The 18174-nt window shown below is 40.5% G+C and overlaps 1 protein-coding gene across 2 annotated transcripts in view; it reads left to right on the top strand.

Annotated features, from left to right (window-relative positions):
* The window catches only part of fcho2 (FCH and mu domain containing endocytic adaptor 2), a 51077-nt gene that overhangs the window by 22253 nt on the left and 10650 nt on the right, over window positions 1-18174 (top strand). For both annotated transcript variants that reach the window (XM_040007325.1, XM_040007324.1), the window contains 12 exons: window positions 4541-4637; window positions 7799-7843; window positions 7966-8032; window positions 8132-8156; window positions 8392-8442; window positions 9104-9161; window positions 9317-9492; window positions 11733-11757; window positions 12383-12427; window positions 13118-13157; window positions 13861-13946; window positions 15177-15266. In XM_040007325.1, coding sequence (XP_039863259.1) covers window positions 4541-4637; window positions 7799-7843; window positions 7966-8032; window positions 8132-8156; window positions 8392-8442; window positions 9104-9161; window positions 9317-9492; window positions 11733-11757; window positions 12383-12427; window positions 13118-13157; window positions 13861-13946; window positions 15177-15266 — 805 coding nt within the window. The remainder of the gene's footprint in view (window positions 1-4540; window positions 4638-7798; window positions 7844-7965; window positions 8033-8131; window positions 8157-8391; window positions 8443-9103; window positions 9162-9316; window positions 9493-11732; window positions 11758-12382; window positions 12428-13117; window positions 13158-13860; window positions 13947-15176; window positions 15267-18174) is intronic.

Here is an 18174-nt window from a genome sequence, read left to right as displayed (position 1 = left end):
GGTTTTTTGACCAATTTGTGTAATTAAAGCAATAATACTAATGAGAGTGAAAAAAATTATATTTGTGGTTGAAAGTCAGCAGCTAAAGAACTGTTACACATTTTCATTTAAATGATGACAAAAATCTGCGAGATGTGAACTCTCTGATTTTAAACAAGTGTTTCTTAGTTAGAATTTCAAAAATGTATTCTAAAGGGGGTGTAGTATTGAACCAAGCCTCAAACATTTGTGAAAACCACAAAACTAAAGTCAAACGTTAGAAACTGTTTCCTCTTTAGGGTTCATCACGATGTAGATACAGAGGTGATGGGCAGAACCGCAGCATTGCACCTCCACTAATCTAACCCCTACCATGAGGCAACCTTTAGGTTTATCAGTTCATCGGTTAGCCAGACACCTGCTTATGAATATAAACAGGTGTTTATAAATCTTTCATAAAGGATTTGATCAGTTGTTTATGTTAGTACACCACCAGTCATACTGCCATCAGGGGCCTGTTAAAGTCATCACCAGGTATACAATCCCACATACATGCTCACAAATATCTACAAGGCTTCTGCTAGTAGAAGAAGAGTGTGTAAAACTATTCAACATATGTACATATGACGTAAAAACTAATGCTTCGCAGGTTTTTTTGTTTTGGCACATTTTTTGGAATTAAATGTTTAAGATCACCAAACTAATTTTATTATTGGTCTAAGATAACCCGAGTAAATACAAAATATTAATTTAGTTATTAAATGGAAAAGGTTATCTAAATATACATGTGTGCAAAAGTAATTGACCCAACTGTTAAATCATGAAGTAACTGTAATTACTGTAACCACATGTTTAAAAAAAAAAAAAAAGCTGAGTTCAACTTCACTAAACCTCTAGGGTCAAGAAATGACTTAACTAGAACCTGTCTGACAAAGCGTGAAGTAAGATAAAAGCTCACATAGAGCAACACATTATGCCACTATCAAAAGAAACAGCCGAGAAACACAGTCAGCTGGGAAAGCCTTACAAAGCAATAGCGGTGAACCTTCCGAGGAGTGCCTGTTCTACCGAAATTACTCCAAGGGCACATCAACGACTCAACGAGGAGGTCACAAAAGAGCCGAGAACCATATCTAAATAACTGCTGGCTTCACTTGTCTCAGTTAGGGTCAGAGTTCATGATTTAACAATAGGAAAGATAATGGGCAAAAATGGCATCCATGGGAGAGTTCAATTTGACACTGCTGACCAAAAGAACACAAAGGCCTCATATTTGCCAAAAAACATCTTGACGATCCCCAAGACTTTTGGGAAAATATTCTGTAGCCTGACGAGACAACAGCTGAACTTTTTGGAAGGTTCAAGTCCCGTTAGATCTGGTTTAAAGCTAACACAGCATTTCATAAAAAGTACATCATACCAGCAGTCAAGCATGGTGGTGGTAGTGTGATGGTCTGGGATGTTCTGGGGCTGCTTTGCTGCTTCGGGACTTTGATGGTTTTCCATAAGGGTTAGGGGTTAGGCTTAGCCCTTTATGGAACCATGAATTCTGCTCTCTGCCAGGAAGGCCTGAAGGAGTATTTCCACCCATCAGTTTGTGTCCTGAAGCTCAAGAGCACTTAAAAAAGACAGCAGCAAGTCCACCTCAAGTCCACTTTTTGAATGGTTCAAAAAGTGGCCTAATCAAGGTCTTTGACTCAAATCAAGTTCAGATTTTTTGGCATGACCTTAAACAGGCCATTCACACTTAAACCTTCCCAATGTGGCTGAATTAAAACAATTCTGCAAAGAAGAGTGAGCTAAAATTCCACAGCAGTATGAAAGACTCATTGCCAGGTATTGCAAACATATTATTCAAGTTCCTGCTGCCTAGGGTGAAACAAGGGTTCACAGGGGCTAATTTTCACATAGGGACAGGTAGGTTTGAATAGATTTTTTCCCCCTTAATAACTGAAATCATCATTCAAATACTGCATTTTGTGTTTACCCTGGTTATCTTTGACTAATATTGAAATTTGTTTGGTCAGAGGGCCCGGTGGCGCCAGTGTCCGGCAGTCTCACCTCTGTCAGTGCGCCCCAGGGCAGCTGTGGCTACAATGTAGCTTGCCATCACCAGTGTGTGAATGTGTGTGTGAATGTAGTGTAAAGCGCTTTGGGGTCCTTAGGGACTAAGTAAAAGCGCTATACAAATGCCGGCCATTTACCATTTGTTTGAGCTAAAAACAAAACAAAACAACAAAATCAGGCAAATACTTTTTCCACAGCACTCCGTGTGTCTGTGTTTAACATACTTACTACAGTTGTTAGTGTTGTTGCCATTTTCTTTAAAATACAATTTTTATTGTTTGAGCTTTTTGTTTTTTACTTCTTCTTTTTTTTTACCTGTCCTACATAAAAAAAGAAAAAAAGAAGAAGAAGAAAAAAACCAGTTGCCACCTGCTCATCATTGGACGCAGATGGTACAAGCCTGGTGAAGGGACCATTTTCTTTACCGGCACTACTATTGTATCATGCCAGCAAAGAGGCTAGCACACACAAACACACAAAAACCGCAGTGATAATATTAGACATACAAGTTTCTTCAGACAAGCTGGGTAGGCATGGGAGATTTGAAAGGTATGTTTGGTCCATATTTGAGTGTGGTTTGCTGTTCAGAGAGCTTTGAACTCACATAAGGGTAGTTGCATCTGTCTGTGTGCGTGCTGTGTTTGTTTTGGTAAGTGAGCGTTTGTGTGCGAGCGAGGATACCTTTAAGGCAGATACATGTTTCCAGCATGTGGGCGAAAGACTCTCTGGGAGTTTTGTTGTTTGTCTGTGTGTGAGAGCGAGAGAGAGAGAGGGGGAGAGAGATAGAGATAGGGAGAGTGAGGGTTGATGACATTAGTAGCCTCCATCATGGCAGCAGCACCTGACAGATTGCGTGTACTGTACTGAGCACACTTCCTCACCACTGCAACCTCCCTGCCCCCACCTCCTCAACCCGACCCCCACCAACATCCTCTCCTGCCAGGGCACAGAAGGCTAATGCACTCCACCTCGCCACAGGGGCCCGGGGGGCAAACACATATGTGTGCGTATGTGTGTTTTCGATAGTGGAGCCACTCTGCGCTTACAGTATCACGCAAATCTAAATGGTTTTGTTGAGATGGCTCAGTCAGTCAGTTTCACTTCCCCCTCACTAAACACACAAGCACATACGCACATCCAAAACAAACAAGCAAACACTATCCTTCCTCTCACACTACCCAAAGGGTATCTCAGTGCCAGCAACAATGATGCAACCTGACACAGGAGAATGCCAGTAAAGTACAGTATTTCTCCACATGCAAAATAAACAAAACAAATTGTTTTAAATGCCAACCAAAGGCAACACAGCTCATATTACTGAGGAACAGCAGGAAGCTCTCCGTTCCTGTATATCATAAAGCAAGTGGCAGCACTAACCTATTGCTAACCATTCCTATCATCTGGGGGGGCAACGGTCAGTATTTTGGGGCTTTCAGTCGAGGCTTCTTGGTGTGTTCATACAGTACTTGTCAGTAGAAGTCAGACCACAAACAGACTACTGCTGAAACCCAGAAAATCTCCAGTCTCACAAATCTTGTTACTTGTGTCAGATATGTGCTTATAAAGATAAAGATCAAACATATTGACATTAAAAGCAGTCATTAAGTTTAATGTGCCTCATTATAAATGACCTATCAAACAGGGCAGTTTCTCCTTGTTTAATTGATTCAGTTATGCAGAGAAAATGTTTAACAAGAGGAGTCCAAAATTGCATACGTCTGCCAAGGCAGTAAATTAACCTTCATGGCATGCATCAGTTGAGCCTCTGGATCCAAAAGGATGTCACCTCTGTGATATTTACTTGTCTCTCCCATTTTTCTTTCTCTATTAAATATATTTGTCTGCAAAGTTATGATGTGAAAAGCAACAAATGCTTTCTGGATTCCTGCATTCTGATGGGCTCCAAAAGTCACTTCTGACTTGGGCCAAGCCCCGGGTCAAAACTTTTTGAATAATTGTGCCCACAAACAAACAGACAAAGCAAACTGCTCACATCCCCCTCATTTTGCATGGAGGTAATAACGTGAATCACTGAGTTGAGGGGGGGTTCTAACAGCGCTGTAGCTACAGTAAAGATCAATGCTTGGCTTGTGATACTGAGGTTTTTTTCATTTGTGTAGGTATTTGCTTGCAGAGGGTAAAGACCTTTTTTTCAACTTTTAAGTAGTACATTGTAACTGAGCTATAGCTACTGCACAGTGAAAAAACAGGCCAGATTTTAGAGGAAAATATAATCTGGCTTTGCAGGCAGCACTTAAATATGCACATCATCTTCTTATCACACTTTAAGAGAAATATTACCTGGCAAGTGGTCCCAAATGACCTCTTTTAAAAATTTGTTGCACTGAATAATACAAGTAACAATAAACTCTACCATTAGTTGACCAACTCGCTCTAAGCACTACATCAGTTAAAAATCACCACAACCTCATTTAAAGAAGACTATAAATTTTAAGATCATGGGTAAATCTGATTTCTTTTTGAACCTTTCCAGGTCCACCATGAATTTGTGAGGAACATCGAGAACACATCAGTTGAGAGCTTAATCCAGAAACTGGCTGAAAGCAAAGGAACGGGCAAAGAGAGACCAGGTAAGCCGCCGGGGTCCTGTATGTTTTATTTAGAGTAATTAATATTTTTCAGTGTCTGTACTGTGTGTTAATAAATTGTTGCCAGGGGTATGGGGGGCTTCTTTCTGACCCAGGCTTGTGGAGAGGGGAGGGGTATATAGAGAGGGGCAATTAGTGGTAGGAGAGAGGGCCATCAGAGTCAATCACAGTAATCTGCTGTAAAGGTAGGCAGGCTTGGCATTCCAGTAAGCATGTGACACACGGGGGGCTTTGCTGTGTTCACAGGCTAAGCAGGCATAACCAACTTCTTCAGGAGGTCAGGGCTCAACAATAACTCTTGTGTAAACTTTGCCATGCCACAATAATCAAGGGAAAACTCCACAGACTCTTTTGGCTCCACTCCCTTACCTCCCTCTCATTCACGCACACGCACTCATTCCCTTATCTCCTTGGTTGGTATTTTCCTTCTTTTACAGCGTCTCTGACGTATTGTTTTTTTTCTGGCATTAGCCTCTGTAGTCTCATCATGCAACATAGCTCAAAACCCAGTCTGCAATATTACAAGCTGCCCTTGTGCACTTGTACTACATCACGTCAGGTCACGGGCGCAGAGGGGTCACCTCTGCTGTGTTTGTGTGTACACAAACGGTGACCCCCTGTGTCCAGACGCTGCATCTAAGAAGTGGTGGCCTTCATTTGTTTGGACAGCAGTATTAATTGACGCTTAAAAAAACGGTCAGAAAATTCCTTCCCCGTATCAAACGCGTTCATTAGGAATTGCTCACCAGCCCTGGCCCTGTCAGAAAAATAACCCGTCTGTCCCCGTGATGAAATAGCTGAACGGATGGCCGGTCTGGAGCCTTTAGAGAGAGAGAGAGAGGTTGAATAAACTTTCTATTGCAGAAACAATCCCAAAGTGACACGCTGCGAGGCAGGGGGGGTCGGCGTGTTCAACGATATCCAGCTGAGCTGTCAACTGGCGGCGGGCCAGACACGCAAACCACTCCACCCCTCTCTCTGGCTCCCAGTTGCCATGTGAAGCATATGCAATTTTTAAAAAAAAAAATCCATCTTCCTCTCATGCGTGACTGCATGCTTCCCTCACAGAGAGTAGAAAGAAAAGAAACATCTTCCCCTGTATAAACAAAGTCGTCTGTCTGTTTAGGAGATGCTTAAACAGTTCCTAATGTCTGTCCAGATTTAGGTAATATTCATGCGTCTGGTGTTTAGACATTTTCGGCTGTTTGTGTGGATAAATATTGTCAGATGGGATCGCAGGATGCCGGTGGCAAAGAATTCCTGCTCCGCCTGGGTCTCATGCAGATTCCTACAGCCTTTTTTTTTTTAAACATCCCGATGGCACAGGGTAATCTTTCAACCCCGTCCACTACTTTTGTTTGACTATTTTTACCACTGATGGGTAAATAAACACTGATGTCATAAGTTAATGATGTGTTTCTTCTTCTTCTCCTTATAAAAAACACCCAAAAAAGCAACACTCGACATATATTCACATGTTCTTAAAGCTGATTGAACAGGGATGATGAAATTATCTCTCGCCTCCTTCTGTGAGTCTTCTTGAATGAGCACGCCAGGGCTGCTTTGATTGGCACGAAGCTCTCACTCACTCAAAACCCACAACAGCCCTCCGTGCCGCCGCTGTGTGTTTGCCAGCAGTGCCGAAGCCCGATATTGCACAGTAGAGTAGATCGGTCATCGGTGAGCTTTATCCACTCCACTTGCTCGCATGCCTCTCGTGACTCGCCGCTTCCCTGCGCTTCAGTCGGCATCGCACACTCAGAACAATGCGTCGATTCTGCTCGTGACTGGCCTCTTCTTGGTGGTGGTGGGGGGCAGGGGACTGCATTGGACTGCTGCTGTGTATATTTTGAGTTAAAATATCATTAGCTTTGTTGTTTTCAGGTCAAGTCCTGTTAGTGTATTGCAGATTTCGCCGGAGGGTCCTGCCCCATCTTTCTTTCTCTGTATATCTTTCTGTGCCTCCTGTTAATCTTGTGTACACTCTTAAGCTTTCTAGGTATGTGCAGTATATCACCCATTTCTTTCATGTCATGCATTTTAAGAGCTAATAGTCATAGTCACATTTCCATTTAAAACCATTAATTAACCACTGTTTGTTTAATTGTGTACCTAAGAAGGCGTGAGTCTTTTAAATGGATTGTAACTACACACGAATACAGAGGCACGCACCGCCTGATCTAGTGGATTTGGCTGATTGACACGTACACGCATTGCATGCCTTACTTCTCATTTGTGTGTGTGTGAGTGCCTACTCGGCGTGACAATCAAAGTGCAGGGCCTTAGAGGCAAATATGCATAATTGACGAGGAGTAAATTAGGCGTAAACGTTGTTGTTTTTTGTTTTCTCATCATTTAAATGACGTGTCCAAATAGCCAAAAACTATTTGGTTTTTTGTTGCTGTTGTTTTTGTCCATATAAATTCATGGCTGGTTTCACTCCAAATGATGCACTGATCAATTGCTGGAACCGATTTAAGGATTTGCCTGTTAGCCAAGGATGTTTCAGCGATTTCAGTCGATCATGTTTGTTTGTTTATGGTTTGTTCTTTCTCTCGCCGTTTTCTACATGTGGGAGTGAAGGAGAAAAGGGCGTTACTTAAAGCTCAAGAGCAGATTTGTCTGAGTGTCTTTAAACACTTCAGCGCATGTAATCTTGCACTCGCTTGTCTTTTTCGTAGTAGGGTTTAGTAACTGTGCGTGTGTCACGCGGCCGGGTTTAGTTTCACCGCAGTTTAGCCTTCACACCTGCCGCTTGCTGAAAATACCCGAGCTCCTGCAAGGATTTGGAATTGGTTCATGGTTGCGGTGAGGTTTTGTGCTTAGAAGCGTCTCTCTGTGAGGAAGATTATGTGACGGTGTAGAGTGGGGCTTCGTGTCAACCAGGAGGGATTGTGCCATCTCTGTAAGGGCCACCAGACACACAGTTGACTCTGCTATTGACCCTGTCTGCCCTCTGGGAGCAGCCTAGCTTTGTTTGTATACACTCGCTGCATTGCACGGCAGACTGCGTGTGTGTGTGTGTGTGTGTGTGTCTGTGTGATCATTGCGTGATTCACATTCACAACGTTCACAGCAGTGGGTCATTGACCCTTTGTATGTCAAATGAACCTAAATGATTTTTTTTTTTTTTGTCTCATTAGGACCCATTGAGTTTGAGGAGTGCAATGTAGCTATTGCTGCTGAAGGTAAGCCTTTTTGTAAAAGAAGAAACACATTTGAGGGACACAAATATTAAATATGTCTGAAAACTGATGCTTTTTAAAAAAATCTGTGGTTAAAGCTCTTCATTTTTTTAATATGTATTAAGGAGCCAAACCCAGAAGAAGAAAACTATTAATCCCAGGTCGGAGGAAAGACAAGGACACAGACTCTACGTGAGTAGAGACTCGTATTTCCAGTCCACAGCACAATTTATGCATCTTCACTCATCTTCACTTCTTAGTCATGATCACGTGACCATTTGTGTCTTCCAGGGAGTCGACAGAAGTCGAGGCTGCTGTGAGTATAACTTCCACCGACGCAGACCGCGACTATAATCTTTGAGTTTCACCCTGTTGTGTTATCTTGATTTCAGACAGCAGGAGGTGGAAAACATCTTCGTTCGTTTATCGCCATGTTCTGTTTTAATGATTTTTCCGGTCACTTTCTCCATCTCTCTGTTCCCGTTCGTTTCGGTTTTTTGTGGATGTGCTTGTTCATGTATTCATGTATTCATCCCTCTCTGTGCTTGTAGAACACCGCCAATGGTGCTCCGCCTGGATACTTTGCAGACATCCAGAATGCTGTAAGCAAGCTATTAACGTCACTCTTACACATAGTGTCTCTTTCTAACACATGCGCAGCAAATATTCATACCGACATAGATAATGCATTTCATTAAAAATCTTAATATCCTATAAAACTTGTCCCTAATGGTATAAGGTGTTGTGTGATTCCGCTGAATTTACAGGGCTCTCAAATTTGGTTGTGTAGGATGAGATAGTGAAAAATCACCATAATATCACCCCTTTAACCCGGTCTTTATTTGTTTTAGGTTGTTTTATGTATCTATAAATATGTGTACTGATTTTCAATTGTAGTATATTTTTTATTATTTAAAGCCTCAACATGAATGATTGTACCCATTCATTTACAACAAATTTATATCTAAGCAAAAACACCATTTTAGACTTAATTGGAATTTTTTGCCTTTTGAAGTTAGGTATTAATCAACCTTCTTTTTAAAATGTATCACTTACAATTTAACATGAAGTTTTAGCAATTTTCTGAACAAATTGACAATGAATTACTGTTTGAAAAATAAAGTTATTTTTATCTAGTTTGAAATGAGCAGCATAAAGAAAAGATGCGTTAACAAAGGATTTCATCCTGTAAAATTAACTTTGTGTTAACTCAAAATAAATTGTGGAAGAAAGAAAAATCGTATCTTGCTTGTGTTTTTGCAGAATGTTCCTCAAGTTGATGAAGAGGGTTTCTGCATCAGACCAGAAGTAAATGAAAACGATATCCTTTTTTGTTTGTCTCAGCGCCAGGCTCGCTTGTTAGGCACGTTGGAGTTGTTGGGTTTTTTTTTAAACAAGGCTAAATGAAACTCAGATTTATGCCCATGTTTCTGATCTGAGGTTGTTGCCATTATCCTCCTTAACTTCTCTGCTCACATGCCAAAGAGAATTCCTTCTACTCGTCCAGCGACTCGGAGGACGAAGACGAACCCAGGAAGTTCCACGTGCAGATCAAGCCCGTTCAGCCAAACAACGGCGTTCATCAGAACCAAGCCAACATCGATGAGCTCAAGGCCTCCATTGGAAACATCATCCTGTCGCCTTCAACCTCGGTACAGCTCGTGACACTCTGATAGCACACCAAATAGTAAAATCCTCAAAGATAAACTTGTTGCTACCTTGCCCTGCTGCAGAAGGAGGCTGCTCTGCTTGTGTAACACTAGAGGGCATCACGAGAATGTAAAAACGTCCTCTTGCAGGGCAGATTAAACTGCCATTTATCAAAGGTGTTTCCCATTGGTTACTCTTTCTTGAAGCTATTATTTTTTACATTGAAAAGCTTTATGTTTATTTTACATGCTATATTGTTTTCTTATTCATTGAGGTTCATGTTTGTGCAATTTTTTTCTTTTTCTTTTTTTCTTAGAATTTAGATTAATATCAAGCAACATTAGGATCACTTATTCTTTCATCTTCTTTTTCCAAATATTAAGAACTCAGAAACAATTTTTGAGTTAAGTGTGTGATGTTGCTGTTTTTTTACTCTCGCGCGCACACACACACACACTCTCAGCTCTTTAGGGAATGTTTTACAGCAATGCACTGCAGTCTGCACACACACACGATCTGTGACCTCAGTCATGGAGCTCTCCATTCAACTCCTTGTCCCTCATCATCTCTCAGTCTCTGAATCACTCTCTGGCGCTCCATGAAAATAGCCACTGTCGTTAAACTTTAAAACCACTACGGCTTGTGTGCAAACGCACAGCCTGTGTGCACTGAGCTGTTGTTGTTAATAGTGTTGTGGAGCGGCCGAGAGGGGCACGCTCAGTGTTGCTAAGGGGGTCTAGTGGGTTTCACCCGCCTCGCTCCCTGGCTGCACCATTAACCGATTGTCACGGCATCCTCTTTCCCAACTTTGGCCGTCTCTCTCAGCCTCGGCTCTCACTGCTTTTCCTCCTCGCCATTTGCGTCGTATCTCACTCTGTTTTTCCCCCCTCTCGTTTCTTTCTTTGGTTTTACTCTTTGGGTTTTATTGAAGCCCATTTATTCTAGACAGGACTCTGTTGTGGTTATTTATGAATACTTTATGGGGTTCGTTACGTAGTTTTGACAAATGTTTCCCCCCCCCCACCGACATTAATTATAAAGATAACTTTCAAGCTTACAGAGATGTTTTTTCTATTAAGTGCAAAAAAATAAATAATTTTGATTGGGAGTTTTAACCTTAAACCTTGTCTGTCACCGATTTGTAGTTAAACCCACCATTACGTACTCGTCTCTGTCACTACTGATTTGAATTGAAATACCAGCGTAGTCTTTAGATTGTATATGCCCTCCTTTTGTTTATTTTCTGCTCCCTCTGCCTATTTTATATTTACACAAAGCTGAAAACATATACTCCATCCAAGATGATGACAAACATTGCATCATCTGGTGTGAATTATTGATAGATTTTTTCCCCCCATCAGTGCTCATTTTTCTGTCTTTTTTTTTTTTCATTTCTCCTCCTGTTTCGTTTCCCCTCCACGGTGTTCCCTTTATTGAAATAGCAATGGAAGTCGTGTGTGTGTGTGTGTGTGTGTGGCCAGCAATAGCCATAATTGAACCCATTTGCCGCTTAGCGCCTGTGGGACTAAACCCTGGCCTCGCAGCTCAACGGCGGTTAAATGCTTTTGCTATGTTCCTTAAACCCATTTTGTTTCTTTTTTTTGTCTCCCCCATCTCCAACCTGACCTTTATTCTTGTAAGAAATAAATTCTTCGCCGAAAGTGTTGGACCTGAAGAGTGCATCTCACATAGGTTGTGTTAACGCAGTTGGACCCGGGAAGATTTATGTTGCAGGAAAAGGAGAAAAAAAAAAAGAATCTGTAAAGGAAGCTGGTGAAGAGTTTGAGGCACGCTCTGTGCTGTCTCTGACTGATCGTTATATGGGATTACGTACACGGTTTTGTGCTGCTGAATTTTTCACCCTAGGTTTAATGTCTGGTATGTGTGAGTCGAGAGTAGTCCTGTGATTTACTGTCTTGAACTCTAAGTGGAAAAAATTCCCTTTGCCATTGGGAATAATTAATAATACAATTTTGACCAGTGTTAACACGTATTTTAATAGGTATCTGCTTTTTTTTTTTTTTTTAATCCCCAGAGAAAGTTAGGGATCCATTCAGCACCGCATTGCACTTTGTAGATCAATTCTCCCTTCGTGAAGTCCAGTTTGAAGAGCGCAAACAAGTCTTTCTTGTCCTTTTTGTCCTTTTGTTAACAAGTAAACAAAGTTTTGACATGCATCGGTTAATAATTGGCTTTGGGATATATGCATCTTTGATTAATCATTATCTGTTTTTGCTTTCAGGGACAGATGCGGAGGAACCAGTCCAGTGAGTATTTTTTTTCTTCCTGACCTTTTCTTTATCTGTGTTGCTACATGACTGTGAAGGATGAAGTGGAGGGGGGCTCGACTGCACAACTCCTCGACCACGTTTTTCCTGGCCCGGGTTGTTTTTAAAGGGGTTGTCTTTAAGAGGGAAAATCCAGAAATCTAGCCAAAACCAACACATCCCGAGAAAAAGTAAATAACTGTTCCCTTCTATAAATCTGAGCTCGGGGGATATTTCCCTCCAATGGTACAAATAAGATTAATTGCTTAATTAACTGTTTATGTTTGGACATGTCAGAAATTATCTTTTCCCTTCTGCAAGCTGGCACAGTTGTGGGAGTTTTGCTGAATTTGTGTATGTCCCCAAGAGCTCGTGAAAACGTGTTTGTTGTACTCCACGAGGTCTTTGATAAAAGAAGCGTAAAAGCACTGATTATTCACCCAGAAAGTTTTTTTAATCTTCTTTTTATCTTGTTTTTCTTTTTATTACTTTGTTTTTATAGTCAGTGTTTGTATGAGACTTAATGATAATCCCATTCGCTTTCTGCAACCCACACACTGATAGCATTTACATCAATTTGCAGAAATTAGTAGCATTGATAGATGTATACTTTACATGCGCTCAGGGATCACAGGAGTGTCTACAGTAAGGTCTAAGACTAAGGGTTTCGGTGAGTATTTTTTCACTACAGTAGTTGGCCTGCAACCCTTCCTTCCCCTCCACTTTTAAAATGTCTTCCACAGCCCTCATCGCTGTCCCTTCCTGGGAGCCTTTCATACAGCTTCTGAAGCCAGCTGACCCCCCAGCTAACATCACTGACTCACTGAAAACTTTCAGTTTCTAAATTTGAAGGACTTACATACACGTGTGGTTTTAAATCTGGGTCCTCTCAGCAGTACCTTTTTACTTCTAGTGCTTGAAGTGCTGCTTCAGGTCGCTTATATGGATCTTTTCAATGTAAGGCAGCGCTTTAAAGCAGGGGAACAAAAGAACAGGGCATTTCCTGATTAGTTGCTTCATCCCTTGTTTTAAAGTGGTACCACCATATTGAACATACAGCATAACCTCCTGTGTTAACTCTTTTGCAGTATTTGGATGAAAGTTCAAAAAAACATTTTACAAAGCAGAAATAAGAAAATTAAACACCTGTATCTAACCTTACTGCAAATATATATATTTTCAGTGGTACTGTAGGTGGTGGTTTAATTTTTTTTTTAATGGGGAAAAAATCTGGTTTAAGGTTTAATTATCAAATATCTTTTTTTAAATTTGATTTTGAGTAGCTTGCTGTGTATTTGCTGTCACCACTCTGTTAAGAACTGCGGGCCTGACTTTTCTGTTTGTTTTTCTCTTGCTTCAGGTGATGAGCTAGGAAAACCCAGAGTGCCAACATCATTCGAGTGAGTACTGGAGTAAAACATCAAACCTTTGCCTGCTCAGTGCCAATGATCATATTTTTCTTTATGTTTGCGCCATCTGTGAATATTTCAGTTATTATTATTATTATTATTATTATTACCTCTGCCAAGGAGGTTATGTTTTTGGTAGCATTTATGTCTGTGTCATTCTGTCTGTAAACACAATAGGTCGAAAAGTGTTAAAGGAATTATTGCAAAACGTTTTAACAGTGTAGAGTGGAGTGATGTTAACCATCCACTGAAAGTTGGCTTACATACACCAAAAGGTCAACTTGACAAAAAGAAACTATGCTTCTTACAAGTGTAGTGTGCAAATAGAAAGTACCATGCAAAGATTTAAAATATCATGTCACAGTTGACCTCTAACCTCTCCTTCAAGGTCAGTAGATTGTGATCTGAAGATCAAAGTGATAAATAATGCTATATAGACCTATTTAAAATCTGTCATGCTGCTCTTATCTGATTTTTACCGCACTACAAAAGAACAAAGAAAACAAAATGAACATATCCAAAATAAAACACTATTCCCTTAAAAGTAAACACTGCCCAGAGAGTGAGCTGCATTGGTGGAGGTTTCGCGCTCTCTGAGTGCTTCTTCTTTTATACTGAATCCAAATGTGCTGCTTTATATTAGAAAGGTGACGTCCGTTTATTTGACTTTCTCTTTCTCTCGTAACCACGGCAGGCTGACTAACAACGACCTTCTGTCTCTGGATCCTTTAAGTCCAGCTCAGGCCATCGGATCTTCCTCCGCTGTGTCATCATCGGCAGGTAACCCACAGACAGCTTGTGTTTGAAATGATTTGTTACAGCAGAAGCATATAATTAAAATTTATCACTTCCTGCAAATATTAAATTACAGAAACTGGGTAATAGTGAGTGGCAAATGAGTAGTGATGGAACAGTTGTTCCAGTGGTTGACTGTCCAGCTGGCACCGTGTGGGGTGGGGTCTGGCTTCATATGACTATCACTGCCTTATTTCCATAATAAAAAATAAAACATATTATCCATTTATTTATAACAAAGGTAAAAAAGTTGCAGTTGACTGTTATTTCAATTAGAGAAATGCCAATCCTCTTAGTAAAACTGCATGCAATTAACCCAGGGCCTGCTGCAGACTGAGAATGCTTTTCAAATATTACCTCTGGTTACATGAAAATCTGAGTAGTCTAACCTCAACAAGCAGCTATGCTACAACAGTTCAGGTTTTTACTCATTAACTTGTCACTCAGTTTTTTCTTCCGAGCTACTTAATTTGAAGCCTCTCCTTTAGTTTAGTCCGGAAACAGAAGCCTAAAATTACCAAATTATTAGAGTTTGTAGGCTTTTTCCCCACTTTGCATTTTCCCGGTGTAATTTTTCACCATTTTCTACAAATCAAACAGTCACTCCACCCTTCCGCAAGAAATTTGAGTGCATTTAACATCACCACATTCACCAGCATTTAGCTTGTTTCTCATGGATTTACATGTGCAACACCAATGTTTAAAGAGAGTGACATTGTCATTGACCCATTGCCTAGGTTAAGCATAATCCACAGTTAATTGGCACCTAGTTGGGGTCAAAGGGTCAGCTATAAAGCTCGCTGGCACGTATGTTGTCAAACAGAATCTTGTTACTGTCAAAGGTCTTGGCTTTAAAGTCAAAATAGCATCAAAAAGTGCCCTGATAAGGATACGCTGACGGGAATTAAGTCCCAGCTTTCAGCATGTTAAATCTCTGTTTATACACTGCAGTGGTATTACCAACCCCATATGCACACATCACACATCAAACAAGTGTAATCTGAGAAGTGTTTAAAGGGTTTTATTTTATTTTTTTTAATGTAAATATATATGGCACGTGTCTGTTTATTTTGTGGTCATGGATTTTATTGTGTTTTTAGTTTTTGTCCATTTACTTTCTCCTTTTATTGTTTTATTATAATGTTATTCTTTACATTTTTCTTTTAAATGACTTGCTTTATTGTTGGCTTGATTATTTTCACCTGTTCTTGTCAGACCTTGCCTCTATCTTCTTTTCAAACCCTCCATCTCCACCTTTTCTGGTGAATGACTCAGACTCAGATGTCTTTCTGCCAGAGACATCAGGTAAAGTTTGTTTGCCCTGTTCATCAGAGAGAAGCTGAAATTAATTTTTTTTCAAACAGCACCAGACATCAACCGCTTTTCTTTTTCTTTTTTCTTTTTGCATGGCATATATCTTTATATAAGGTTTTGTTTTTTTTTTCATTTCATCTTAACTAAACCTTGGAGTGCATTCTACTTCACATGTGACTCATGCTGCCTTTAATAATCAGGATGTGTTTCCATAAGCTTATCTAAAAACAGGGTCACTACCTGGCACATTTATTGCTAATAAGAGGATATGTTTTAGTTTCAAATATGTGTGGTATTTCTGTAAGAATGCGACAACAGGCTAGGCTACAGACTGTGGATACACAGAGTTTCTGTGTAACTAAAGCTCTTTGATAGCTATAGTGAATATTCACAGTCCTGTTAGTGCTACACTGAAGTGAATGTAACAATAGCCAGTAGATTGTCTTCTAGTAATTGAAATTTACTCAGATTTTAAGCAACTGTAAATAGATGTACAGTGGCTTGCAAAAGTATTCGGCCCTCTTGAACTTTTCCACATTTTGTCACATTACAGCTACAAACATGAAGCAATTTTATTGGAATTTCACGTGAAAGACCAACACAAAGTGGTGTACACGTGAGAAGTGGAACGAAAATCATACATGATTCCAAACATTTTTTACAAATAAATAACTGAAAAGTGGGGGCGTGCGTAATTATTCAGCCCCCTTTGGTCTGAGTGCAGTCAGTTGCCCATAGACATTGCCTGATGAGTGCTAATGACTAAATAGAGTGCACCTGTGTGTAATCTAATGTCAGTACAAATACAGCTGCTCTGTGACGGCCTCAGAGGTTGTCTAAGAGCAACAGCACCATGAAGTCCAAAGAACACACCAGACAGGTCAGGGATAAAGTTATTGAGAAATTTAAAGCAGGCTTAGACTACAAAAAGATTTCCCAAGCCTTGAACGTCCCACGGAGCACTGTTCAAGCCATCATTCAGAAATGGAAGGAGTATGGCACAACTGTAAACCTACCAAGACAAGGCCGTCCACCTAAACTCACAGGCCGAACAAGGAGGGCGCTGATCAGAAATGCAGCCAAGAGGCCCATGGTGACTCTGGACGAGCTGCAGAGATCTACAGCTCAGGTGGGGGAATCTGTCCATAGGACAACTATTAGTCGTGCACTGCACAAAGTTGGCCTTTATGGAAGAGTGGCAAGAAGAAAGCCATTGTTAACAGAAAACCATAAGAAGTCCCGTTTGCAGTTTGCCACAAGCCATGTGGGGGACACAGCAAACATGTGGAAGATGGTGCTCTGGTCAGATGAGACCAGAATGGAACTTTTTGACCAAAATGCAAAACGCTATGTGTGGCGGAAAACTAACACTGCACATCACTCTGAACACACCATCCTCACTGTCAAATATGGTGGTGGCAGCATCGTGCTCTGGGGCTGCTTCTCTTCAGCAGGGACAGGGAAGCTGGTCAGAGTTGATGGGAAGATGGATGGAGCCAAATACAGGACAATCTTGGAAGAAAACCTCTTAGAGTCTGCAAAAGACTTGAGACTGGGGCGGAGGTTCACCTTCCAGCAGGACAACGACCCTAAACATAAAGCCAGGGCAACAATGGAATGATTTAAAACAAAACATATCCATGTGTTAGTCAAAGTCCAGATCTAAATCCAATCCAGAATCTGTGGCAAGATCTGAAAACTGCTGTTCACAAACGCTGTCCATCTAATCTGACTGAGCTGGAGCTGTTTTGCAAAGAAGAATGGGCAAAGATTTCAGTCTCTACATGTGCAAAGCTGGTAGAGACAGACCCTAAAAGACTGGCAGCTGGAATTGCAGCAAAAGGTGGTTCTACAAAGTATTGACTCAGGGGGCTGAATAATTACGCACACCCCACTTTTCAGTTATTTATTTGTAAAAAATGTTTGTAATCATGTATGATTTTCGTTCCACTTCTAACGTGTGCACCACTTTGTGTTGGTCTTTGACGTGGAAATCCAATAAAATTGATTCATGTTTGTGGCTGTAATGTGACAAAATATGGGAAAGTTCAAGGGGGCCGAATACTTTTGCAAGCCACTGTAATTCTTTTTTTTTTTTTTTTTTTTTTTTTTCCCCCCAGACTTTCTTTACTTTAATTAAAAGCTGGATGCAAAAAAAAAAAAGACATTGGAGTCATAAAAAACAGCTTTCATATATTCTCACATTTACAATTTACAGTCCTCAAAAAATAGACATTTTACTGCCTGGTTGTTCTTCCACTGTAATTCTTAATATCAATTGTAGATGCTTTTCATGTCAACAAAAAGTCATGTATTAACTTGTGAAAGCAGATGAATCACTTCTTTTGTGGAGAAGAAAAGATATGCATTAACTTTCACAAGTTAATACGTTATGTGTCAAAAGATCTTTGAATCTAGAGACAGCATAAATTTAAATTGGTTACACTTTAAAATTAGTTTTTCATTTTGGATCATTAAAGTCTTGGTATACCCACCGCTTTGTCGGCAACAGCACATCATGCCAGGTTAGAAAAATCAAGAGTTGTGCAACCAGCTGAAATGGTAGCTTGTGAAAGCCGGTGTAACATTATTTAATGTTAACTTAACTGTTGTATGGTGCAACTCGCCAGGGACCACACAGCAGGCATAAAAGTGTTGTTGTGCTACAGTCACACTATGGCAAACAGTGATAGGAGGCTGTGGCATGACCAAAATTTATGGCAAGATGACACAGGAGCTTTGCAACCTTACTTTTATATAAGAATGTAACCAGAATACAACTAACTATCAGCCGGTTAAGCTGAGTCCCCGATTCAAATGAGACAGGCAACAGCAACAAAAACCTCAATGAAATTGCTGTGCAACCCCCGATTTTTGCTTGTTGCAAGAAAGTTGTTTT

Source organism: Simochromis diagramma, unplaced genomic scaffold (assembly GCF_900408965.1).
Source record: "Simochromis diagramma unplaced genomic scaffold, fSimDia1.1 OVJJ01000682.1, whole genome shotgun sequence".
Lineage (NCBI taxonomy): Eukaryota > Metazoa > Chordata > Actinopteri > Cichliformes > Cichlidae > Simochromis > Simochromis diagramma.
This window is presented reverse-complemented; position numbering and strand designations above follow the sequence as displayed.